This window comes from Scyliorhinus torazame, chromosome 9 (assembly GCF_047496885.1).
Source record: "Scyliorhinus torazame isolate Kashiwa2021f chromosome 9, sScyTor2.1, whole genome shotgun sequence".
NCBI classification, from domain to species: domain Eukaryota; kingdom Metazoa; phylum Chordata; class Chondrichthyes; order Carcharhiniformes; family Scyliorhinidae; genus Scyliorhinus; species Scyliorhinus torazame.
In genome coordinates, this window is record NC_092715.1 from 200244269 (window position 1) to 200270965 (window position 26697).

At 47.8% G+C, this 26697-nt stretch overlaps 1 protein-coding gene across 3 annotated transcripts in view; it reads right to left on the reverse strand.

Moving 5' to 3' along the window:
- The window catches only part of LOC140429678 (E3 ubiquitin-protein ligase RNF38), a 310735-nt gene extending 285136 nt beyond the window's left edge, over positions 1-25599 (reverse strand). For 2 of the 3 annotated variants that reach the window (XM_072516977.1, XM_072516976.1), the window contains exon 1: positions 25098-25599. In XM_072516977.1, coding sequence (XP_072373078.1) covers positions 25098-25554 — 457 coding nt within the window. In that variant the 5' untranslated portion in view covers positions 25555-25599. The remainder of the gene's footprint in view (positions 1-25097) is intronic. The other variant, XM_072516975.1, reaches the window with a different exon arrangement.
- Positions 25600-26697: the final 1098 nt, after the last annotated feature.

The following is a 26697-nucleotide window of genomic DNA, read 5'->3' on the forward strand; positions in this document are numbered from 1 at the left end:
TATTTGTAGATGTCACCCCACAGAAGGACTTCTTTCAATAGAAGTGCTGTGAAACTCCGAGCAGCATGGTGGTGCAGTGGTTAGCACTGCTGCCTCACAGAGCTGAGGTCCCAGGTTCGATCCTGGCCCAGGGTCACTGTCCATGTGGAGTTTGTACATTCGCCCCGTGTTTGCCTGGGTCTCGCCCCTACAACCCAAAAGATGTGCAGAGTAGGTGGATTGGCCATGCTAAATTGCCCCTTAATTGGAAAAAATTAATTGGGTACTCAAAAAAAAATTTTTGTTCTGTGAAACTGACACAATGTTCCATCATGGGAATTGACTGGAATCGGATTTTCTTCTGGCCTCAATACAGATGGACTAGGCTTGTACTCACTGGAGTTTAGAAGAATGAGAGGGGATTGCATTGAAACATATAAAATCCTGATGGGACTGGACTGACTAGATGTGGGAAGAATGTTCCCGATGTTGGGGACATCCAGAACTAGCGGTCACAGCCTAAGAATAAGGGGTAAGCCATTCAGGACTGAAAGGAGCAAGAACTTCTTCTCTCAGAGAGTTGTGAAGTTGTGGAATTCTCTACCACAGAAAGATGTTGGGGCCAGTTCGTTGGATACATTCAAGACGGAGCTGGTCATGGCCCTTGTGACTAAAGGGATCAAGAGGCATAGAGAGAAAGTGGGAGTGAGATACTGATTTGCATGATCAGCCGTGATCATATTCAATGGTGGTGCAGGCTCAAAGGGCTGAATGGCCTACTCCTGCACCTATTTTCTATGTTTCTAAACAGTATTGAGGTCGGAGGAATCTGTGGATTTTATACCACCTGAGAGAAAGAATATTTAGGAGAAGAAGAAATGGCACAGGGTAAAGATAGGGAGAGGAATCAGTGTGGCACATTGTGGGGACAGGAATGATTGTGATACAGGCTAAGGGGAGGGTGTTTGCGATAACCTTCTGGGGTGAAGGTGGTGAGGGAAATGGTTTTAGTTAGGGGGAAATCGATAGAGAATGAAAGTGGAAGAAAAGCATGTTATAAGCAAAAACCTCAACATGCAAAACTTGTCTCCAAAACTGTTTCACTAAAATGGTGATAATCATAGAATGCCTCTAGTGCAGAAGGCAATTTGGCCCATTGGGTCTGCACCGAACCTCTGAAAGTGCACCCTACCCAGGCCCATTCCCCTGTCCCACCCCCATAACCCCACCTAATCTGCACATCCTTGGACACTGAGGGGCAATTTATCATAGTCAGGCCACCTAACTTACACCTCTTTGGACTATGGGAGGCAACTGGAGCTCTCGGAGGAAACCCACACAGACATGGACAAATGCAAACTCTACACAGACAGTCACCCAAGGCCAGAATTGAACCCGGGTCCCTGGTGCTATGGAGCATCAGTGCTAACCACTGTGCCACCGTTCCGATTTTGGAGCTATTTCCTCCAATACACTAGCAATTGTTTAATCATTTATTTATTTTTATTTTATATTCCATTGAGAATATTGTTTGGCTACAGGTCTTACCTTTGTCAACCTCTGCAGGTCTTAATCATGTAAAGATGTTTTTAGGTAATCAGCCTATAAACTCAGAATGTTTTGTTACTTCGGGCAATTTATTGCATCTAACACATCACAATGAATGTGGTGCAAAACTGCTAGTCACTGTTGTAAGTGCCCCGATTTTTCATCCATAGGATAGCAAAGTGTCTGATCATTTCAATTGGAGAAAATATAGGTCTAAAACGGGCAATAATCTGCATTTGTGTGTTCTAGGGCTGTTTAATTAGTATGTCAATATCCAGCCCAAAAATAACAATGTGAACCAGATGATGTGCACTTTATCCCCTTCCCAAAACAACACAAAATATTTTCATCAGACCACAGGTCTAGAATCATTATTTTTATGTAAAAAGTAAAAGAAAATGATAATTTGCATAAACATTAGGCTAGGTGCATCATTATGATCGCGCTCGAATATGTTGCACGTTTGAAAACAACGTTGGTCAATCCACAAAATATTTTGTTTTCTTTCCCAGAAATTCATTGTTTCAAATGCTTCTCCTTCAGGTGTTTAACGAGTAGTTATGTTAAATAGTGAGCACACAATTTACTTCAGTGCATTCCGTAAATATTGTCACATTCACATTCCCAAAAGACAGCAAAAATCTGATGGAAGGTCCACCAATTAATTATGGACTCTATATATATATATATATATAGACAATGTTTTTCTAATAATCCTTGGATTATTTCATATGTATCTTACACAACATCGATGATCATTGTGAAATATATATGTCTTATCACTGATTGTCAAAATACGTGAAACATCTGGAGTTAGGTTTTGTTAAAAATTGGACAAGGCTGTGGTTGCATCATTGATCACACTCATTGAAGAAATCACGTTGCCTGTTCCTTTGTTTCCTGATCTATTGATCTAGTTAAGGATTCCCCTTGCACTAAATACCTGAAAGACAAATGCCTATAGTAATTCTGTCTCCATTTTTGTATATATAAGCTTTTGACCATAAATACATTTTTAAACTGTGTTCGTACTTTCTTCTCTGATTGACGAGTTGTGTGGACAAAAGCCGCTGCTGACTATAAATGTACTCGGGGAATAGGAAAGCAATCTAAAACAACAGCCGGTTGATATAGAGTACACATCTCTATCCCTTGCATAATTAGCCATTTATTTAAGCATTTCCATACAATTTTAAATGTGGCTCCTGCATAATGATTGCAAATGTCGCAAAGATATTCATGATTCAGCACCAGATCTGTGGGTAATGTGATCTCACGCACATTTCAGTTCCTTTTGTTCACTGACATCAGCAGTGACTTTATGAAGGAGAAGTATTTGAAACAATTACAATCTTCATAAATCTTGTCCATTTCAATTAGCTCGATCAATTTTTTTGGAATACGGAAGCATTATGTTGACAGAAGCACTTGGGTCCTTCGGTTGTTTGGGAGGGGGGAGGGCTCCAATTTAAATTCCCATCTGCGTGTTCTACTCCCTGCATATGCTCATCCCTCCCTAACTGTAGCCTCCTCCAGCCCTACTAGCCACTGAGAAATATGCTTTCCTCCCACTCTGATGACTTGTGTGTCTTCCGGTCCCTTCCCTCCCAATACTGGCAGCTGTCCTTTCAACTGTCTATGCCCCAAGCTCTGGAATTGTCTCCCCAAACATCTTTCCCGCTCCACTTCTCCTTCTTTCAGATTGTTATGGGCGAGGCGTTTTCAGAACCCCAAAATGTATCATGGAGTTCAACCAACCTCTCCCTTTAATGGATTTGTTGCTTTTCCTAGCACACGGCTTTTTCCCTAGGTGTGGGATTACAATTATGGACACGTGGGTTTTTAAACACAAAACACTGTTTATTCCATGAACTCAACTTAACATCTTAAATAAACACTGGATCTCTTAACACCCCTTACTTCAAAGATAACTCAGAAAATATTGCAACAGTAAATAACTCCTTAAACTGTTCCTTCAAACTTCCAAGAGACTTAACACCTTTAAACAGTATCACATCAGGTTAAAGGATATATATATTTTCTGTAGAATGGCAGAGATATATTAGCTTGGTTGACTTCAGCTCCACCACCTTGCTTTCTTCCTGCAGCTCTCTGGAAACACAGACACACACAAACTGCTTTTTCCAACTGGCTTTCTCCCTTCAAGCAACTCACAGCAAACCAGAACTTCTCAAGCTGCTGTCTCAAACTGGCTTTCTCCTTTTAATCAGCTCACAGCAAAGCAGCCAGGCACTTTTAAACTGCTCTCAGCAAGACTAGCCAGGCACTTTTCAAAACTGAAACTTCAAAATGGCTGAACTGAGCTGAGCTCCACCCACTCTATGACATCACTGTTTTCTTAAAGGTACACTGCTTAAACATCCAGTTCTTAAAGGCACTCTCGCATGACACAGATGCTCTTGAAAACATTTTTTAAAAATTTAGAGTACCCAATTATTTTTTTTTTCCAATTAAGGGGCAATTTAGCATGGCCAATCCACCTAACCAGCACATCTTTGGGTTGTGGGGAGAATGTGCAAACTCCACACGGACAGTGACCCAGGGCCGGGATTCGAACCCGGGTCCTCAGCGCCGCAGTCCCAGTGCTAACCACTGCGCCACATGCCGCCCTATGCTCTTTAATACATACCTCTTTCACCAAGTGGTTTGGTCTCTTGTCCTAATGTCTCCTCCTTCAGCTGGGTATCAATTTTTGTATGATCACACTCCTGTGAAATGTTTTACTGGTTTTGGTGGCGCTATATCAATGTAAGCTGTGGTCGGATTATTAGAAATGGGAAGTCTGGCAAATTTTACTTTTATCCAGAGCATTGGGCCAACTGCAACACTCTCACTACACAGACCAAATCAATTGATTCAGCACGAACTGGGCAATGGCCTGGTGCAACTAACTGAGTGCTAATATGAAAATTCCCTTTATCCACCAGCTCATTACAGGATTCCTCACTTTTCTTTTCATCCACCTATTGTGTCATGTAATGTAAAATATCAAACCTCGCTAAATCTGAGTTTGTATTGTAGGACTTGGCATCATCGACTCGGTCAGACTACAAAACCATACTTCTCCACACAGTAGCTTTGGTGGCTGGCCTGTAAATCTACGAAGTAACAAATGAAACACTGCCTGCTGGGAACATTTCAGGATATGCAAAAACTTTGTGGGTGATCTAACCAAATGGGAACTATGTTCCATAGCGAGCGCATTTAGCCATGTGTTTCCCGGCACTCGCAGCGTTGTGAAACTCAACGCTATCCAATGTGACTCTGGTTAGGTATTGGGCCTCAGCGGGGAACACCCCTGTGAGGCCACACAGTCCCATTTTCTGCACTGAGGAGCTCCGCTCGCCAGAATTCCTCAGTGCAGTGAGAGATCGGGACTCCATATTTAAATGACATCCAAATCTCTCGAGCCCCTTTCCAACCCCCAAACCCACCCCCAAAACCCCAACTCACGATAAGGGGGTCCCTGGGCCCTCCCCCTGAAACCCACCCACACCCGCACAGGGCATCCCAGCCCAATCACCACCGCACAAACATGCCAGTTTGGCATCTTGGCAGTACCAACCTGGCACCCTGGCAGTGCCCCTGCCAACCAGCAGTACCACCTGGGCACATTGGCAGTGCCAGGCTGGCACCAAGATGGCACTGCCAGGGTGCCAGTGCCAGACTAGCATTGCCAGGATGCCCAGCTGGCACCAGTGCCAGGGTACCACCCTGCCCAGAAGGCAAGCAGCTTGGGGCCTCCGATCCCCCCCACAAATTGCTAAAAAGTGATGGGAGTGCCTCACATCGTGACGTCTCATGTGATCACGGGAACGTAGTCTCCGAGCATTTACTGGCCAAATTGCGCCACGGCTTTTCGAAGCAGCGTGCCAGTAGATCGCGCCCATTATCTATAAACCTGATTAGCAGCAATTTCCATGGAGCTAACCCAAGTAAAGAGAAGAGGAGAAATAACTTGCAGTTATATAATGCCTTTTACAACCTCAAGCTGTCCTACAGTCCTTCACAGTCAATTAACTGATAGTCACTATTGCAATATTGGAAATCAAGGGCTGGTAGTAGCAGAGTGTCTCGGGATACACTTTTGAGATGGAAAACAATATACGAACAGACAAATTAGGAGCAGCAGTGAGCCACTCAACCCCTCGAGCCCACTCCGCAATTTAATAAGATCATGGCTGATCTGGTTGTAACAATTTTGGAAACCATTTGAATTAATGAAAGTTTTCTATTTTATTAGTTAAATGCATTTTCAATGTAAATAACAAGAGCCTGCAATGAAGATTTATTTCTATCCATATTAATGGCACCAATTTTGAAGGATTTATGTTCCTGTTTAATAGTGACACCAGAGATTAAATGAGAAATCAGACCGAGAATGCTAAATCTCATTCACAGCATTTCAGAAAACTGAAAAAAGAAATAGTCTTGATACTTGGAGCAAATTATCTAGCTTAGAAGTTGCAGAACACTTCCCATACTAAAGCATAGAACATTCCTGATACGGTGTTAGAATGTATAGAACTGGTTAGTTTGTAAAAACAATTTTCCTTCATTTAGAACTTACACCAACAGCATAAACCATTTGATAGACCATTTTCCCATGGTCCTTTTAAAATCAATAAACACCCACTCAATTTAACTCAAACATCAACACGCTCAACAATTATTTTAGACAAACATGAAGAGGAAGCTAAAATACAACAGTATCTCTGGGTGAACAGACTCTGGCAGTAGTGCCCATTATACAATCTAACTGTGCCCATGGCCCTGCTAGCCCAAATCCCTCCAGCCCCATTTCACAGCTTGCCCAACTCTGGGATGTGATATGGTTGGCCCAATTAAAATGGAGGGAGTGGGGGAGGGGAAAAGTATCGCAAACAAAAAATCAAGTTCTGTCATGCTTGAAAATGCCAACTTGGATGTCATTGATGTCTCCTGAGCCTTACATACTGGCTAGGATCAATCTACGCCCGGGTGATGGAGTGGTGGTGTGGCATGTCTGAATTCCATGCTTGATTGGATATGCATTCATCTGGAGCTGACTAATGTACCAGTGAATCCAAGAAAACTAAGATAAAGAGTGACCAATAATGAATGAGCAGAGGTGCGAGGCCTCTAACATCACAAACCAGTCAATAATTTGAAGTATTACAAACAAATAACTGAAAATGTTTAATAGTGCATGTTTTTTTTTACATCTGAACGGTAAAGCTAAAAGGAATAATACTTTATTGAAGTCATGTTGCACAAGTGATGTCTTGTTGAATAGCTCATTCTTTAATATCCCAAGGCAAAGACTTAGATAAAGGAAAGTATTTCTGTATGATTTATATTAACAGGTAAAATCCGATGGTTATTTTTCCAAATTGACTCAGTACTACAAATAATGTCATTTTGTTTTCTGCAGTCACCTTGTCCATTTTCATTCTGCTTGAAGGTGCACATCTACAACACAATAATGTGACGATGCAGCCAGACAGTAACTTGGATGCTGAATTCCACAAAAGATTGCGAAAGGAGTAATGTGATATATACAGGACAAGGCAATAGCAGAGTAAGCAATGTCATGGTTTTACCAATAATTTACTAAGATGGATACTTCAGTCAGTACTAATACAAAAGTCTCAAGACTGAGCAAAATACATACTTGAGGCCCTCTGCGAAAAGAAAGCAAGTTACAGATAGTACTTAATTTGCCTCATGCTTTTTCAAAACAATTCTGCAAAGAATTGTTAAATAGATCCAATAGATCTTAATCTATGGCTGTCATTCCTGCAACTTCCATACTTGAATCTCTCCAAACATGTTTCTGCACCTGCCTCATCCTTGGGAGGGGGAGGGGGGGGGGGGTTCCGAGGAGAAAACAACAGACACTAAATAGGGTCCAGAGTGGAGTATGTGTATTGACCACAGCCAATCTGTGTGCTTTAAAGGGACTTTGTCTTAATAGAACCATGAACAAATGTTATCCTGCAAAGCCTTGATTGACCATAGTGGGTAGGTTTCCTTCTCCCCCTCTATCAGCTCTCTACATTCCTCAATTACATCATCCTCCCACAATATCTTTGCATTCATTGTCCAGATGACTGGCATTGTCTTCCTGACTCCATTTTTAACTCTCAAATCTTACCCAGCGTACCTCTGTCCTATTACTGCACCATTACCTCTGGAATACCTCAATGATCTATCCTTGAACCCCTTCCCTTATTCAAATGCATGCTGTCACTTGGCGACACCTTCTACAGATGTGGGGTCAGCTTCCACATTTACACTGACCGTACCTAGCTCTACTTCTCAACCACTTCTGCGTAGTCACGCTGCTAATCCAACAGTCTTGGGTGAGCCACAATTTTCTCTAGTTTAATGTTGGGAAACCCAAACTCATGGGCGGGATTCTCTGACGCCCCCGCTGTGTCCCGAATTCTCCGCCACCAGAGATTCAGCGGGGGCGGGAATCGCGCCAGTCGGCCGGCTCTCTCCCCCCCCCGGTGATTCTCCGCCGCGCGATGGGCTGAAGTTCCGCCACTGTCAACCCTCTCCCGCCGGCATGGATTAAACCACCTACCTTACCGGCGGGAGAAGGCGGCACGGGCGGGCTCCGGGGTCCTTGGTGGGGGGGGGCGGCGTGGGGTGATCTGGCCCCGGGGGATGTCCCCACGGTGGCCTGGCCCACGATCGGGGCCCACCAATCGGCGGCGGGCCTGTGCCGTGGGGGCACTCTTTTTCTTCCGCCTTCGCCATGGCGGAGGCGGAGGAGACCCCCTCCCCTGCGCATGCGCGGGATGATGTCAGCAGCCGCTGACACTCCCGCACATGCGCGGACTTCCGCCGACCGGCGAAGACCTTTCAGCCCCGGCTAGCGTGGCGCCTAAGGCCGTCCACGCCAGCCAGCGGAGCGCCAACCACTCCGGCGCGGGCATAGCCCCTCAAGGTGAGGGCTTGGCCCCTAAAGGTGCAGAGACCTCTGCACATTTGGGGCGGCCCGACGCCAGAGTGGTTCCCGCCACTCCACCATGCCGGGACCCCCTGCCCCGCCGGGTAGGGGAGAATCCCGCACCTCGTCTTTCACCTGCACCACAAACACTATAGCCTTGCCATTTCTTAGGAAAACAAAGGTAATTTTAATGGATTTATATTTGTATTGGTACACATTAGAAATAAGGTAATGTTTTAAGTGGGTTTCATTTAATGTTTCCGTGCCTGGAAGGGTAAAACCTATATAGTTATATTCATGCTGGACAAAGGCGTTTGTATGTGTGGGAGCTGGTTTCAATTCCAACTGTGATTTTACAGTGCCTAGAGAGGGCCACGGTATGAAGAGTAAATAAACCAACAGTGAGTGAGTCCAGAATTAGAGGGTACTGTTTCAAAATTAGAGGCTGCCCTTAAAAGGACAGAGGCTGCCCTTAAAAGGACAGAGGTGAGGAGAAATGTTTCTCTCAGAGGGTAGTACGACTTTGGAAGTCTCTGCCTCAGAAAACAGTGTAAGCAGGGTTATTGAATATTTTTGTTAGGCATGGGAATGAAAGATTGTCAAAGTGGCAATGTGGAACTCGAAACATAGAAGGTTACTGCACAAAATTAGAGCCCATGGTGTTGGATAATATCTTAGCATGGATAGGCGATCGGTCACCTAACAGGAAGTGTTACAGGCACCTGGTCAGGTTCCAACAGTAGCTAAGATACTGGACCAGAGCCACAACTTTTTAAAGTTTTAATGCGGTGAGGAAAGATCGATTCATTCCAGGAGTGGTAATAAAAGAAATAGGATTTGGTTATTTTATAAACAAACTTTATTAAAACAAAAGAAAAAAAATATCTAAATCTTTTAAACGTCAACCCTAACAATAACAGATTACATGTAGTTTCTTAATTTTAACACTTGAATTCCCATTAAACAGTACTTTAAATGAACATGCAGCCCTCATTCCACTTACACAGACCGGCAATGGTGATACTTGTATTTACGAAGCAATTTTCTTCTAGTTAGGGAATTTCTTTCAGGAGTGTTTTCCCAACGCGTGACTCGGTGGCAACTTTCATGACCTCTCTCAGGCGCTTTCCAAAACCTTCTCCCTGTACCTGTTCAAAACAGGTTTCTTTCTCACTCTCTAAGCTCCGCCCAGCTCCTCAAGCAAAGGTTCTCTTCCCAGGCTCCAGACTTGAACGCATTATCATTACCTTGGCTGTTTGATTTTCCACTCCCGTTTATACAAAACAGAAGGGCGGCACGGCGGCGCAGTGGTTAGCACTGCTGCCTCACGGCGCTGAGGACCCGGGTTCGAACCCTGCTCCAGGTCACTGTCCGTGTAGAGTTTGCACATTCTCCCTTTGTCTGCATGGGTCTCACACCCACAACCCAAAGATGTGCAGGGTAGGTGAATTGGCCACGCTAAATTGCCCCTTAATTGAAAACAAAATAATTGGGTACTCTAAATTTGTTTTTTAAAGAAACAAAAGAAGAGCCATGCTATTGATATGCAACTAACCTCCCTGCTATGGACAATATAGGCTATCAGACTTTGTAATAGGTCAAACAAGAGTGTCCCAAAGGACAATAGATCTCGAGTGACTAATCCTGGCTGAACAGGGACATCCTCTGCATTCCTGTGAAGTTTGTACATTTTGGCAGGAATGATTAAAAGCAGAATATTATTTAAGTCGATGGACCCTACAGAAATCTGTGGCACAGAAGTATCTGGGTATCCATGTACATTAATCACAAAAAAATTCCATACAGGTACAGAAGGAAGTAAAATGGAAAGTTTATTGCAAGGGGAATGGAGTACAAAAATTGGGAAGTCTTGCTTCAGGTAGACGGCTTTATTGAAACCGCATCTGGGATTAAGTGTACAATTTTAGTCTCCTTACTTGACTGATATAAATGCATTAGAAGCAGTTCAGGGAATGTTCACTCAGCTGATTCCTGGGATGAAGGGGCTGTCTGATGAGGAACATTGAGCAGGTTAGGGCTACACTCGTTGCAGTTTAGAAGAATGAGAGGAAAAGTGATCTTTTTGGACCATACAAGATTGCAAGGGAATTTGACGAGGTGGATGTTCTTGGTAGGATGTTTTCCCTTGTGGGGGAATCTAGAGCTAGAGGGCACAGATTCAAAATAAGGGGTCTCCCATTTAAGACAAAGGTGAGGAAGCAATTCTTCTCTCGGAGGATCGTAAAGAGCAGTAGGGGCTGGGTTGTTGAATATATTCAGGGCTGAGTTAGAGAGATATTTTAACAACAAGGAAGTAACAGATTATGGGAAGAAGGCAGGAATGTGGAACATAGGATTTAGGAGCAGAAGTCTGGCCCTTCAAGCCTGCTCTGCCATTTGATAAGGTCATAGCTGATTTAGCTGTGGCCTCATTGCCACTTTCCTGTCTACCTCCCCACCCCATAACCCTTGACTCTTTTGCCTATCAAGAATCTACCTAACTCAGCCTCAAAAGTATTCAATGATCCTGCAGGAAAATGGAGTTAAGGCCACAATCTTAATGAATGGCAGGGTAGGCTAAAGGGGCTGAATATCCTATTTCTGCTCTTATTTCTTATGATCTAATGACTGAAATATTCTCATGCTCTCCTAGATGGTGTCCTATTCCTATGCTTTGAAAACTTCATCTCCTCTAAAAATGTGATGCTCAGCCTCAATCCACAATAGAATCAGAACATCCAATGCTTCATAACTTATATAATCCCCAGTCCTAGCAAGGCCTCAAATGTAAAATTCTCATCCATACATTCAAATTCCTTTATGGCATTGCCTCTCCCTTTCCCTAACCTCCTCCAGCACTACAACACCACACCCATCTCTTCCACCCCGAGTGCCTGCATAACAGGTGATCTACAGCCGGCCTCTTGCGCATCTCCCTTCATCCCACCAATAGAATGCCGCAAATTCCTTCTCTAAATCTTTAATCATTGTAAAATCTAAGACAGAAATTTTAGCCAACCCACACCCGCTATACCTCATACCTTTTATTCTGACCAACGTCCAATTATTATCTAATTATGCTTCTGTGAAGCTCCCTGCAATGTTTTTCTACTCAAAACGCATCATACAAATCTTGCTGCTGTTGTGGACAGAACAAAAAACAAGATCAGATTCACCAATGTCACACAGTCACTCAGTCAAGCAAACTTGGGTTCAGTGTGTACAGTGTAACTGATTGGGTAAGGAACTCAGGGACAACACTTTTATAGCATGTGCACGAGTCATCACCTCCGGGACAGGAACGAAGGAAGTTAAATGGCAAAAATAATTAACTGTCGCTCTTGGTGCGACAGCCTGCTCCAATTCAAAGTCATGTATGCATTTAAAAAGTGTGATATAACCGATAATTTGATTAAACAGAGAAGTGGGGATTTGGTGCTAAAAAAAACGAATGAGCAGGTCATCTGAATTAAAACTTTGAAAAGATTATACTTTCAATCTGGTTGGATGAGGTAAATTGTGACCTCAGGTCTCCACCATCCTGTAACATGACCCCGTTTCTTAGACAGCAGGCACTCCAAAGACAAGAACAAGGACTCATTGTCATGCTTCACTTAAGTTTCTAGTCGTCTCCCACTTTCTCTTTTTTTTAAAAGACATTGAATTTTTGTTGGGTACCATTCCAGAAGGCAGAACCCTGACTATTTTTCCCATCCTTAATTCTGGCCTTCTAAAGTCAACCACACCAATGAAAGAAATTCACTCAGGTCACACTGGACGTCAAATCAGGGACCCCATTGGTCTGTATGGCTCAGCTGTCTATTTATACTTACTTAGCCCTGGGAAGCCAGCCCAACCTTTATTATAAAACAAACTAACTTTTGTTTTGAGACCAGTAGTTCTGCTTTTGACGTAGCAATCTACAGAGTGAGCAACTTAATATTCACTGAGTCACATTAAGTGCAAGTTAAACCAATCTTGTTTATTTAAAATTATACAGAAGAGAGGCAATTCAACCTACAATGAATCTTGATTCACAAAGGATAAACAAGACACTTGCTATAGCTGTATCTAAAGCACAATATGTCATTGTACACTATAGCGACATTGTATATTTATATGTCATCATATAATGCCTTTCAGGATAAAAAAGATGGTTTTGATTTGGATTTTTGAAGTAAATGCAAAACAATACATGTTCCGAGTCAGCTCTGGGCTGGGAACAGTTTTTATTCAGGCAGAAAAGTATAACTGCACCCACCAGAAATCACTGTGCAAGGGAAACGGCACATGCAAATCATCCTTGAGAAGAGGTGAATACATTTAGAATGGAAGCTTGGGAAAGAGCTGACAAACAAGACATTTTCTAAAGTTATAACAATGAAAATCAAAACAAGATAATCAGCATGAACCAGTTCTGAAGAGCTGGTAATGAGCAGAATTAAAAGCTGGTGAAGAATTGAAGGAATTCTTAATTTTTGTCACTTAAAAAATCAATTATTTCCAAACATTTTATTTTCTGCAAACAACTTCCAAATCCAAATGTTGTGTTTCCTGCTGTAACAAGTTATGGATATTTTAGATAAAAAGCAAGTGCAGACGGTTTGCTTTCACCAACGAGAAGATTTCCAAAGGCAGCTTTTCAAGACCGATTTCTCATGACAAAGTCTATGTAAAACAATAACTTGCCAAAGTGATAGCTCAGACCAAGCCACAAATCTCCAGTAAGGAGTCTTACAACTCCAGGTTAAAGTCCAACAGGCTTGTTTCAAACACTAGTTTTCGGAGCACTGCTCCTTCCTCAGGTGAATGAAGAGGTATGTTCCAGAAACATATATATAGACAAATTCAAAGATGCCAGACAATGCTTGGAATGCGACCATTAGCAGGTGATTAAATCTTTACAGATCCCGAGATGGGGTAACCCCAGGTTAAAGAGGTGTGAATTGGCTTGACACAATTCACACCTCTTCAACCTGGGATTACCCCATCTCGGCATCTCCACATCACAAATCGCCAGATCACTAATCGTACTAAATCAGCCTACAATGGCACATGGTGAACTTTGGATGTTTTTAAAAATAAATTTAGAGTACCCAATTATTTTTTTCCAATTAAGGGGCAATTTAGCGTGGCCAATCCACCTAGCCTGCACATCTTTGGGTTGTGGGGCGAAACCCACGCAAACACGGGGAGAATGTGCAAACTCCACACGGACAGTGATCCAGCGATCGGGACTTCACCATGCATGGAATTTCACCCAACAGTCCAGCCAAGAGATGAGGAAACACTTTGTAAGTTGTAGGTGGTACACCAGGAGCAAAACCCGTAACCACCTACTGTAATTAAAAACTAAACACCCTGACCACTTACAATAACTGGACACAGAATGCAGGATTAATTTGAGTGACATTATCTTCTGTGTTCTTTCTTTTTTTTTAAACAAACGTTTCATTGAGGTATTTCTTTGGCATTTTAACAGCAACAAAATCAACAATATACATAACAAGAAAAATATATACATAGTGCACATTCCACCACCCTCTCCCGCAGGTCTTGCCATTACTTACCCCCTAACCTACGCTAACCTAACCCCCTCCTTCCCCCCCCCCCTTTTTCTGCTGACGATTAGTTCTCTGTGAGGAAGTCGACGAATGGTTGCCACCTCCAGGCGAACCCCAGCAGATTGCCACTCATGGCGAACTTAATTTTCTCCAGGCAGAGGAAACATGCCATGTCTGAAAGCCAGGTCTCCTATTTCGGGGGCTTTGCCAGCCCCTCCATGCCAGCAATATACGTCTCTAGGCTACCAGGGAAGCAAAGGCCAAAACATCCGCCTCTCTCTCCTCCTGGATTCCCGGGTCCTGCGAAACCCCAAAAATCGCCACCTCCGGACTCATTGCCATCCTCATATTTAATACCGTGGACATGGTGTCGGCAAACCCCTGCCAAAATCCCCTCAGTTTTGGACATGCCCAGAACATGTGGACATGGTTTGCTGCCCCCCCCCCACACACACTTCGCACACCTATCCTCCACCCCAAAGAACCTGCTCCTCCGGGCCACTGTCATGTGAGCCCGGTGAACAACTTTAAATTGGGTCAGGTTGCGGTATCATTGCCCCATCATAACGCGTCTGCCCAGAGGCCCTCCTCAATCTCTCCCCCAAGCTCCTCCTCCCACTTTCACTTCAGCTCCTCGGTTTGCGTCTCCTCCGAACCCATAAGTTCTTTATATATGTCCGAGACGCTCCCCTCACTATCCATCCTCTCAAGACCACCCTATCCTGAATCCCCCTTAGCGGCAGGAGTGGGAAGGTTGGTACCTGCTTCCGCGAAATGTTCCGTACCTGTAAAGGGGCAGCACGGTAGCATTGTGGATAGCACAATTGCTTCACAACTCCAGGGTCCCAGGTTCGATTCCAGCTTGGGTCACTGTCTGTGCGGAGTCTGCACGTCCTCCCCGTGTGTGCGTGGGTTTCCTCCGGGTGCTCCGGTTTCCTCCCAAAGTCCAAAGATGTGCAGGTTAGGTGGATTGGCCGTGATAAATTGCCCTTTGTGTCCAAAATTGCCCTTAGTGTTGGGTGGGGTTGCTGGGTTGTGGGGATAGGGCGTAGGTGTTGACCTTGGGTAGGGTGCTCTTTCCAGGAGCCAGTGCAGACTCGATGGGCCGGGTGGCCTCCTTCTGCACTGTAAATTCTATGAAATATCGCGATTCATTTCCCCCAGCCAATGCAAACTTCTCCTCCAACGCCCTCATACTCAGGAAGCTACCTTCCAAGAACAAGTCCCCCATCCTCTCAATCCCCGCTCTCCGCCAAATTCGGAACCCCCCGTCCATCCTCCCCAGGGCAAACCGGTGGTTATCACAGATTGGGGACCACACCGACGCCAACTCTGCTCCCACATGTTTCCTCCACTGCCCCCAGACTCTCAGGGCCGCTACCACCACTGGACTGGTGGAGTACCATGCCGGCGGGAAAGGCAGGGACGCCGTCACCAGTGCACCTAAACATGTGCCCTTACACGAAGCCGCCTCCATGCGCACCCATGCCGGCTCCACCCCCCCCACCAGCCACCTCCTAACCATGGCTGTTAGCCGCCCAGTAGTAATTACTGAAATTCGGCAGCGCCAGCCCACCATCTCCCTGACTCCGCTCGAGCATTGCCTTCTTCACCCGCGGGGGCAAAACCCAAGATAATCTTATTGATCCGCTTAAAAAAGGACTGCGGGTTGAAGATGGGGAGGCACTGGAAAACGAAAAGAAACCTCGGGAGGACCGTCATTTTTACCAACTGCACCCTACCCGCCAGAGACAACGGGAGCGTGTCCCATCTCCGGAAATCCTCCTTCATCTGGTCCACCAACCGGGCCAGGTTCAATTTGTGTAGCCTATCCCAATCCCTCGCCACCTGAATACCCAAGCACCTAAAACTGTCCCCTACCACTCTAAACGGCAGTTCCCCAAGTCACCTCTCCTGACCTCTCGCCTGAACCACAAACAACTCGCTCTTCCCCATATTAAGCTTGTACCCCGAAAACCGGCCAAATTCCACTAAGATTCCCATAATTTCCCCCATCCCCTCCATTGGGTGTGAGACATACAACAGTAAGTCATTAAAAATAAAATATTGTTAAACAAATTAAACATAATTACTTAATTATAATTTAGAGGGGTATCTAAGCCAGAGATCGGAGAGTACTGTATTTAGCTTTCACATGTATAGTAGAAATCTAGAGCAAGGAAACATAGTTAATAGTAACTTTTTTTTTTTTAAATGTCATTTACTAATTAATTGACGCAATGTCAATTAGAGGGGTGCAGTGTTCTGACTGTGAGATGTGGCAAGTCCGGGAGGCTTCCAGCGTCCCGGATGGCTTCATCTGCAGAAAGTGCACCCAACTAGAGCTCCTCACAGACCGCATGGTTTGGTTGGAGCAGCAATTGGATGCACTTCGGAGCATGCAGGTGGCGGAAAGCGTCATAGATAACAGTTATATAAATGTGGTCACACGCAAGGTGCAGGCAGAGAAATGGGTGACCACCAGAAGGGGCAGGCAGTCAGTGCAGGAATCCCCTGTGGTTGTCCCCCTCTTGAATAGGTCATACCCTTTGGATACTGTCGGGGTGGATAGCCTATCAGGGGAAAATAGCAGCAGCCAGAGCAGTGGCACCACGGCTGGCTCTGATGTTCAGCAGGGAGGGTCAAAGCGCAGAAGAGCAATAGTCATAGGGGACTCTTATAGTCAGGGGAACAGATAGGCGCTTCTGTGGACGTGAAAGAGACTCCAGGATGGTATGTTGCCCTCCTGGTGCCATGGTCCAGGATGTCTCCGAACGGGTAGCGTGCATCCTTAAGGAGGAGGGCAAACAGGCAGAGGTCGTTGTACATATTGGTACTAACGACAAAGGCAGGAAGGGGCATGAGGTCCTGCAGCAGGAGTTCAGGGAGCTAGGCAGAAAGTTAAAAGACAGGACCTCTAGGGTTGTAATCCCTGTGCCACGTGCCAGTGAGGCTAGAAATAGGAAGATAGAGCAGCTAAACACGTGGCTAAACAGCTGGTGTAGGAGGGAGGGTTTCCGTTATCTGGACCACTGGGAGCTCTTCCAGGGCAGGCGTGACCCGTATAAGAAGGACGGGTTGCATCTAAACTGGAGAGGCATAAATATCCTGGCCGCGAGGTTTGCTAGTGTCACACGGGGGGGTTTAAACTAGTATGGCAGGGGGGTGGATACTGGAACAATAGGTCAGAAGGTGAGAGCATTGAGGGAGAACTAGGGAATAGGGACAGTATGGCTCTGAGGAAGAGGAGACAGGGAGATGTTGCTGAAAACAGCGGGTCTGGTGGCCTCAAGTGCATATGTTTTAATGCAAGAAGTATTAAGCCTAAGGCAGAACGTAGAGCTTGGATTAGAACTTGGAACTATGATGTTGTTGCCAATACAGAGACCTGGTTGAGGGAAGGACAGGATTGGCAGCTAAACGTTCCAGGATTTAGATGTTTCAGGCGGGATAGAGGGGGATGTAAAAGGGGTGGCGGAGTTCCGCTACTGGTTAGGGAGAATATCACAGCTATACTACGGGAGGACACCTCAGAGGGCAGTGAGGCTATATGGGTAGAGATCAGGAATGAGAAGGGTGGAGTCACAATGTTGGGGGTTTACTACAGGCCTCCCAACAGCCAGCGTGAGATAGAGGAGCAGATAGGTAGACAGATTTTGGAAACAAGTAAAAACAACAGGGTTGTTGTGATGGGAGACTTCAACTTCCCCAATATTGACTGGGACTCACTTAGTGCTAGGAGCATAGACGGGGCAGACTGTGTAAGGAACATCCAGGAGGGCTTCTTAAAACAATATGTAGATAGTCCAACTAGGGGAGGGGCTGTACTGGACCTGGTATTGGGGAATGAGCCCGGCCAAGTGGTAGAAGTTTCAGTAGGGGCGCATTTCGGGAACAGTGACCATAACTCAGTAAGTTTTATGGTGCTGGTGGACAAGAATAAGAGTGGTCCTAGGGTGAATGTGCTAAATTGGGGGAAGGCTAATTAGAACAATATTAGGCGGGAACTTAAGAACCTACATTGGGGGCGGATGTTTGAGAGTAAATCAACATCTGACATGTGGGAGGCTTTCAAATGTCAGTTGAAAGGAATTCAGGACTGGCATGTTCCTGTGCGGAAGAAGGATAAATACGGCAAATTTCAGGAACCTTGGATAACGAGAGATAATGTAGGCCTCGTCAAAAAGAAAAAGGAGGCATTTGTCAGGGCTAGAAGGCTGGGAACAGACAAAGCCTGTGTGGAATATAAGAAAAGTAGGAAGGAACTTAAGCAAGGAGAGTCAGGAGGGCTAGAAAGGGTCACGAAACGTCATTGGCAAATAGGATTAAGGAAAATCCCAAGGCTTTCTACACGTACATAAAAAGCAAGAGGGTAGCCAGGGAAAGGGTTGGCCCACTGAAGGATAGGCAAGGGAATCTATGTGTGGAGCCAGGGGAAATGGGCAAGGTACTAAATGAATACTTTGCATCAGTATTCACCAAATAGAAGGAATTGGTGGATGTTGAGTCTGGATAAGGGTGTGTCGATAGCCTGGGTCACATTGAGATCTAAAAAGACGAGGCGTTGGGCGTCTTGAAAAATATTACGGTAGATAAGTCCCCAGGGCCTGATGGGATCTACCCCAGAATACTGAAGGAGGCTGGAGAGGAAATTGCTGAGGCCTTGACAGAAATCTTTGGATCCTCACTGTCTTCAGGTGATGTCCCGGAGGACTGGAGAATAGCTAATGTTGTTCCTTTGTTTCAGAAGGGTAGCAAGGATAATCCAGGGAACTACAGGCCGGTGAGCCTTACGTCAGTGGTAGGGAAATTACTGGAGAGAATTCTTCGAGACAGGATCTACTCCCATTTGGAAGCAAACGGAGCTATTAGCGAGAGGAAGCATGGTTTTGTGAAGGGGAGGTCGTGTCTCACTAACTTGATAGAGTTTTTCGAAGTGGTCACAAAGATGATTGATGCAGGTAGGGCAGTGGATGTTGTCTATATGGACTTCAGTAAGGCCTTTGACAAGGTCTTTCATGGTAGACTGGTACAAAAGGTGAAGTCACACGGGATCAGGGGTGAACTGGCAAGATGGATACAGAACTGGCTAGGTCATAGAAGGCAGAGAGTAGCAACAGAAGGATGCTTTTCTAATTGGAGGGCTGTGACTAGTGGCGTTCCGCAGGGAACAGTGCTGGGACTTTTGCTGGTCGTAGTATACATAAATGATTTGGAGGAAAATGTAACTGGTCTGATTAGTAAGTTTGCAGACGACACAAAGGTTGGTGGAATTGTGGATAGCGATGAGGACTGTCAGAGGATACAGCAGGATTTAGATCGTTTGGAGACTTGGGCGGAGAGATGGCAGATGGAGTTTAAACTCGACAAATGTGAGGTAATGCATTTTGGAAGGTCTAATGCAGGTCGGGAATATACAGTGAATGGTAGAACCCTCAATAGTATTGAAAGTCAGAGAGATCTAGGTGTACAGGTCCACAGGTTACTGAAAGGGGCAACACAGGTGGAGAAGGTAGTCAAGAGGGCATACGGCATGATTGCCTTCAATGGCCGGGGCATTGAGTATAAAAATTGGCAAGTCAAGTTGCAGCTGTGTAGGACCTTAGTTAGGCCACACTTGGAGTATAGTGTTCAATTCTGGTCGCCACACTACCAGAAGGATGTGGAGGCTTTAGAGAGGGTGCTGAAGAGATTTACCGGATATTGACTGGTATGGAGGGCATTAGCTATGAGGAGCGGTTGAATAAACTCGGTTTGTTCTCACTGGAACGACGGAGGTTGAGGGGTGACCTAATAGAGGTCTACAAAATTATGAGGGGCATAGACAGAGTGGATAGTCAGAGGCTTTTTCCCAGGGTAGAGAGATCAATTACTAGGGGGCATAGGTTTAAGGTGCGAGGGGCAAGGTTTAGAGTAGATGTACGAGGCAGGTTTTTTTACACAGAGCGTAGTGGGTGCCTGGAACTCGCTGCCAGAGGAGGTGGTGGAAGCAGGGACGATAGTGACATTTAAGGGGCATCTTGACAAATACATGTATAGGATGGGAATAGAGGGATACGGACCCAGGAAGTGTAGAAGATTGTAGTTGAGACGGGCAGCATGGTCGGCGCAGGCCTGGAGGGCCGAAGGGCCTGTTCCTGTGCTGTACTTTTCTTTGTTCTTTGTATCCGCATACAGCGAGACTCTGTGCTCCACTGCCCCCCCCCCCCCCCCCCCCCCCCCCACCCCCCGGACCAACTCCTTCCAGCCCCTTGAAGCCCTCAGAGCAATTGCCAGCGGCTCTATCGCCAGCGCAAACAGCAGTGGGGAGAGGGGACATCCTTGTCTCATTCCCCGGTGTAGTCTAAAATATTCCGAAGTTGTTCTATTTGTCCGTACACTAGCTCCAGAGCCCGGAACAGCAACCTAACCCAGTCAACAAAGCCCCTTCCAAACCCGAACCGCTCCAGCACCTCCCATAAGTAATCCCATTCGACCCGAAGGCTTTTTGCATGTCCATCGCAACCACCACTTCAGCTTCCCTACCTTCCGGGGCATCATGATTACGTTTAGCAACCTTCTCACATTGGCCCCCAGCTGCCTACCCTTAACAAACCCTGTCTGGTCCTCCCCTATAACGTCCGGTACACAGTCCTCAATCCTAGAGGCCAAAATTTTGGCCAAAAGTTGGCATCCACGTTCAGCAAGGGTATCGGCCTATAAGAACCACACAGCTCCGGGTCTTGTCCCTTTTCAGAATGAGCGAGATCATGGCCTGTGACATCGTCTGGGGTAAAACCCCTCTATCCTTGGCCTCATTAAAAACCTTCAATAGTACCGTCCCCAATATTCCGGAGAGCTTTTTATAGAGCTCAACCCGGTACCCGTCCGGTCCCGGGGCCTTACCCGACTGCTGGTCTTCTCCCCGTGCTCGTAAATCGCCCCCTTCACCTTTCTGAGCTGCTCCACCACCCTTCCTGTAGTTAACAAACCAAATTCCACTTGCAGCCTCCGGCGTTCCCTTAACAGCCCTGCCTCTGGAGCCTCTGCATCCCTCCTATCCACTCGTAGAATCTCTTTTACCAGTCGGTCCGTTTCTGCCTTATCCGTCCTGTCCCTGTGAGCCCGAATCGAGATCAGCTCTCCTCTCACCACTGCCTTCAGCGCTTCCCAGACCACCGCTGCTGAGACCTCCTCTGTGTCGTTTACCTGCAGGTTGTTCAACATGCAATTTCTCAACCTCTCGCACACCGCTTTGTCCGCCAACAGCCCCACATCCAACCTCCATTGCGGGCGCTGCTTGCTATCCATACTGACCTGCAGATCCACCCAGTGCGGAGCATGGTCCGAGATCGTAATCGCCGAATATCCCGTGTCCACCACCTCCGCCAACAGGGCCCTGCCCACAACAAAGAAATCTATCCGGGAATACATCTTGTGAACATGGGAGAAAAAGGAAAATTCCCTGGCCCTCGCCTGCCTAAATCTCCATGGATCCACCCCCCCCCCCCCCCCCCCCCATCTGCTCCATGAACCCTTTCAGCTCCTTTGCCATTGCTGGCACCTTGCCCGTTCTTGAGCATGACCGGTCCAGGCCTGGATCAATAACCGTGTTGAAATCCCCACCCATAATCAGCCTGTGCGAACCAGGTCCAGAATCTTCTCCAGCACTCTCTTTATAAAATCCCCATCATCCCAATTTGGCGTGCATACGTTGACCAGCACTACCTTCATACCCTGCAGCTTGCCACTAACCATGATATATCGACCTCCCACATCCGAGACTATCCTCCCCACCTCAAATGCCACCGCTTGTTAATCAGAATCGCAGCCCCTCTTGTCTTTGAATCCAGTCCCGAGTGGAAAATCTGACTAACCCAACCTTTCCTCAACCTGACCTGATCCACTACTTTTAAGATGTGTCTCCTGCAACATCACCACGTCCGCCTTCAATCTCCTCAGGTGCGCAAACACATGTGCCCTCTTTACCGGCCCATTTAGCCCCCGGACATTCCAGGTGACCAGCCTAGTTGGGGGGGCAAAGTGCCCCGGTCAGCCATCCCCTTTCTTGGGCCCACCTTTAGCCCATGCGCCGCACTTCCTCCGGCCCGCCCCGGGGCGGCCCCCATCCCCGACCCCCTCAGTGACCTTCCATCGAAGTCCCTCCCACGTCAGCAGAACCCACCCTACTCCCTCCCCAGCAACACTACTCTAAATCCCAACCCAACTAATAAACTCTGCATATACACACCCCCACTGTGCTTCCGTGACCCCCGCCACTGGCGCCAAGACGTCTCCCACCCATTGTTCCCTCGCTCCCCTCCTCCCACTCCTGCAAACAAGTTCCCTCATCCAACAATCCCCAAACAAACACCCTGCAGCAATAAAACACAATGAATAAAAGCACCACCTACCAAAACCCAGACAGGCACGTCTCCATCCCACCAAAGTGCACAACAGTATAAACAAACAAGATAAAACACAGAAGGAACATTACCAATATCTACCCCGAAAAAGAGCCAAAAACTAAACGGAAAATCGACTCCTTCCCCCCTCCCCTAAACAGAGCTCCAAAAAAGAATGATACAAAACAATACGAGAAGGCATAGCCAATTTTAACAACAGAAAGAAAAAACCCAACCCAAACCCCACCAACAAACCAAGGGGGAAAAAAGAAAAACAAACAAACCACCCCCCCCCCCCCGAGAAAAACAGAAAAGAAAAAAGGGCCCAATATAGGCCAACATATTGTCACTGAGTCCAGAAGTTCTCAAATTCCCACCAGTACTTTTCTTTTTGCAAAGTCCAATGCCTCCTCGGGCAACTCAAAATAGTGATGGTGGTCTTCATGCGTAACCCACAGACACGCTGGGTACAGCAGACCACACTTCACCTGCTTCTTACAAGAAAATCACCTAGACTTGATTAAAGCCTGCCCTCTTCCTCATCACCACCACGCTCAGGTCCTGGTTCACCCGCAGGATGCTGTTATCCCACTTGCAACTCCATGTGCACTTGGCCCACCGCAGAATGCATTCCTTGTCCAGGAACCTGTGGAATCTCACCATCGCCCTCGGAGGGTCCCCCGCCCGCGGCTTCCTGGCAAGAGCCCGGTATGCCCTGTCCACCTCTAGCGGTCGGGGGAATGCCCCCTCCCCCAGCAGCTTTTCGAACATACCGGCCACGTATACTACAGCATCTGCACCCTCAGCTCCCTCCGGGAGCCCGACAATTCTTAGATTCTGCCGGCGGGACCGGTTCTCAAAATCCTCCACCTTCTTTCAAGAGCCTTTTCTGCTGTTCCCGAAGCATCTCCACCTCCAGCTCCACTGCTGTTTGGTGCTCCTCTTGTTCCAGCAGCGCCTTCTCCACCTTCTGAATCGCCCGGTCCAGGGCGTCCAATCTGCTCTCTAGGCGATCAATTGATTCTTTGATCGGGTCCAGGCATTCCCGCTTCTGTCTGGCAAAACTATCCTGAGTGGCCTGCATTACTGGGTCCGTTGGAATGCTGCGCTGCCACCCCAGGGGTCCGTCCCTCAGCCATGCTGTCTCCCGTTGCAGCTTCAACACAGCTCGCTACTGGCTTCTTGTTTCTGCCCTTTCGCACACTTCTGATCCTTTTTTTCATAAACCAATGTGAGGAAACAGTGCCCAGCTGCCTCAACCTACAGATTTTCCATTTAAAACTCGAAAAAACTCCGGGGGAAAGGTCCAAAAGTCCGACCAGAGCGGGAGCCACCAAATGTGTGATTTACTCCTCCATAGCCGCCACCGGAAGTCCTTCTGTGTTCTTTCTTTATCATTAACATGATCATTGCCAAATCAACTTCGACTTCACCAATGACTGAGGTAAACAGAAGTCATTTCTATTTTTAATTGTGCACTGTTCTGCTATATTCTTCTTTATCTTTAGCTAGGGCATAAGTAAAAGTATTGCACATTCTGAAAATCAAGTCTGATGATGTCAGAGACCTAAAATGTTAACTCGATTTCTCTCTCCACAGCTGCTGCCTGACTGTGGAATAGTTCCAGCATTTTCTGTTTTATTCCTTTAGCTAGGTCAGGTGGTTTACTGCTTTTGAACCCATGTCTTAACTCGCACCAAGTCCAGTCCAGTCCAGTCCCCCCCCCCCCCCCCCCCACTCCCCCTCCCCCCACCCCTGTGTTCACTGAGGTACATTGGCTCCTGATCAAGAAACGTCTTGTTTTAAAATTCTTATTCTTGTCTTCAAATTCCTCCATGGGCTCGCCCTACCCCATCTTTGATCTCCTCCAGACCCAAAGCAGCCCCGAGGGGCATCTGCGTTTGTCTAATTCTAGCCTCCTGTGTACCCTGACTTTAATCACTCCACCAGCGGTGGCTGTGCCTCCAGTTGCTTCGGCCCAAACTCCCACCTTGCAGCTCTCCACCTCGCTTCCCTCCATTAAGTCACCCCTTGACCAAGTTTTTTTGTAATCTGCTCTTACATTGCCTTATATGGCTCGGTGTAATAGTTTCACGGTGCGCCTGCGAATAGTCTGACGTTTTTATTACTTTAAAGATATAGTCGTTGTTGCTTGCTTTGGTCGTTTGATGTCTCGAAAGTCCTTGTGTCCCCTCAAAATGAAGTGAGGTTTGCCTCTTCGGCACTTGCCTCGCCCTCCTATATTCAGGAAGGAGGGAGGCTTTTTTTCTTCTAATCTACTGCACGTCCCCTCCAGTGGCCCACTTCAGCAACTCTCCCAAAGTGCATCGATTCTGAAGAGCGGCCAAACGGAGAGATCTACACAGAGATGTTAATCTCTGCCACAGGGCCACCTTAAATACTGAGCTGTGTCTGGAAAAATCTACAACCCCCCCCCCCCCCCCCCCAATCTTGTTAAAATCACAGTCACAAGTTAGAAATCCTGATGTCACACACTGGCTGTCGAGATATCCTCCTTCCAGCCAGGATCCCCCCAAACCAGCCACAGCAGCTTGTTCAGAAGCGGCCAAAAGTTGCTGTGCCCCAGCTCACTGGAGGCCGGGGCCCCTTGCCAGCCCCCCCTGATCACTCACTAAGTTATATTCAGTCCGTGCCCTTTACCTGCTGCCCGGGGACCTCCTGTCGCTGTGTCCATAGCTCGGTGCCCCAGAGCGGGGTGGTTGCTGTGACTTTGACAGCCGGCTTGGCTCCGCAGCTGGAGGCCTCCTGCCCCCGGCTGGCCGCAGGGAGGCGAGTTGGCGGCGCTGCCGCCGAGTCCCGGCCGGGATCTGGAGCGTGTCCGAGGGGGTTGGGCTGGAGGGTGCGGGCCGGCCGGGGGAGGAGCTGCTGCCAGCCCCCCTGTGCCACGGCTCGAGCCGCAGTGAGAGGATCCCGGGCTGCCCAGCGCCTGCCTCCCGCCGCCTCGCCCAGCTCCTCCCACCTCTCGGCTGCTCGGCGGCCGCCGCTCCTCGACCGATGCACCTTGTTGGCGGCCTCCGGAGGCGCCGCTGGTCCGGCCCGCAGCCGCGGGGTTCACACAGGGCTCTTGTGCAGAGTGAGCAGTTGAGGCGATCGGCATTTGCTGCCGAAGAGGGGGGAGGGGGCGGAAGAGGGGGAGGGGAGAATGACCAGAGGGGAGGAGGAAGGGGAGAGGATCAGAGGGGGGGGAAGGGAGAGGATCAGAGGGGGGGAAGGGGAGAGGATCAGAGGGGGGGAAGGGGAGAGGATCAGAGGGGGGAAGGGGAGAGGATCAGAGGGGGGGAAGGGGAGAGGATCAGAGGGGGGAAGGGGAGAGGATCAGAGGGGGGGAAGGGGAGAGGATCAGAGGGGGGAAGGGGGAGAGGATCAGAGGGGGGGAAGGGGAGAGGATCAGAGGGGGGGAAGGGGAGAGGATCAGAGGGGGGGAGAAGGGGAGAGGATCAGAGGGGGGAAGGGGAGAGGATCAGAGGGGGGGGAAGGGGAGAGGATCAGAGGGGGGAAGGGGAGAGGATCAGAGGGGGGGGGAGGGGAGAGGATCAGAGGGGGGGGGAAGGGGAGAGGATCAGAGGGGGGGAGAAGGGGAGAGGATCAGAGGGGGGAAGGAGAGAGGATCAAAGGGGGGAAGGGGAGAGGATCAGGGGGGGGGAAGGGGAGAGGATCGGGGGGGGGGAGGGGAGAGGATCGGGGGGGGAGGGGAGAGGATCAGAGGGGGGGAAGGAGAGAGGATCAAAGGGGGGGAAGGAGAGAGGATCAAAGGGAGGAAGGTGATAGGATCAAAGGGGAGAAGGTGAGAGGATCAGAGAAGGGGGAGAGGGTCAGAGGGAGAGGGGGGGAATCAGAGAGGGAGAGTGGAATCGGGGGGAGTCAGAGGGAAGGGGAAGAGTCAGAGGGAGGGGGGAGAGTCAGAGGGGATGGGTGGAGGGGAGGGGGGGCGAGTCAAGGAAGGGGGGAGTCAGAGGGGGAGGGGAGGGGGGTCAGAGGGATGAGAGGGGGGGTCAGAGGGAGGTGGGGGGAGGGGGAGTCAGAGGGAGGGGGAGTCAGAGGGAGGTGGGGGGGGGGGGGGAGGAGACCCAGGGCACAGCGATCCGAAGTTTCGCTACTGTATATCACAGGGCGGTGATTGTAACAATAACCGGGGGCAGCGAGCGGGCTGTCCCAGCGGCCGCTCTCCCTCTCCACACCCAGCGAGTCAGACTGAGCGCGGCCGGCACCTCTCTCCCCCCAGAAGCGGAGCCCTGGCGGG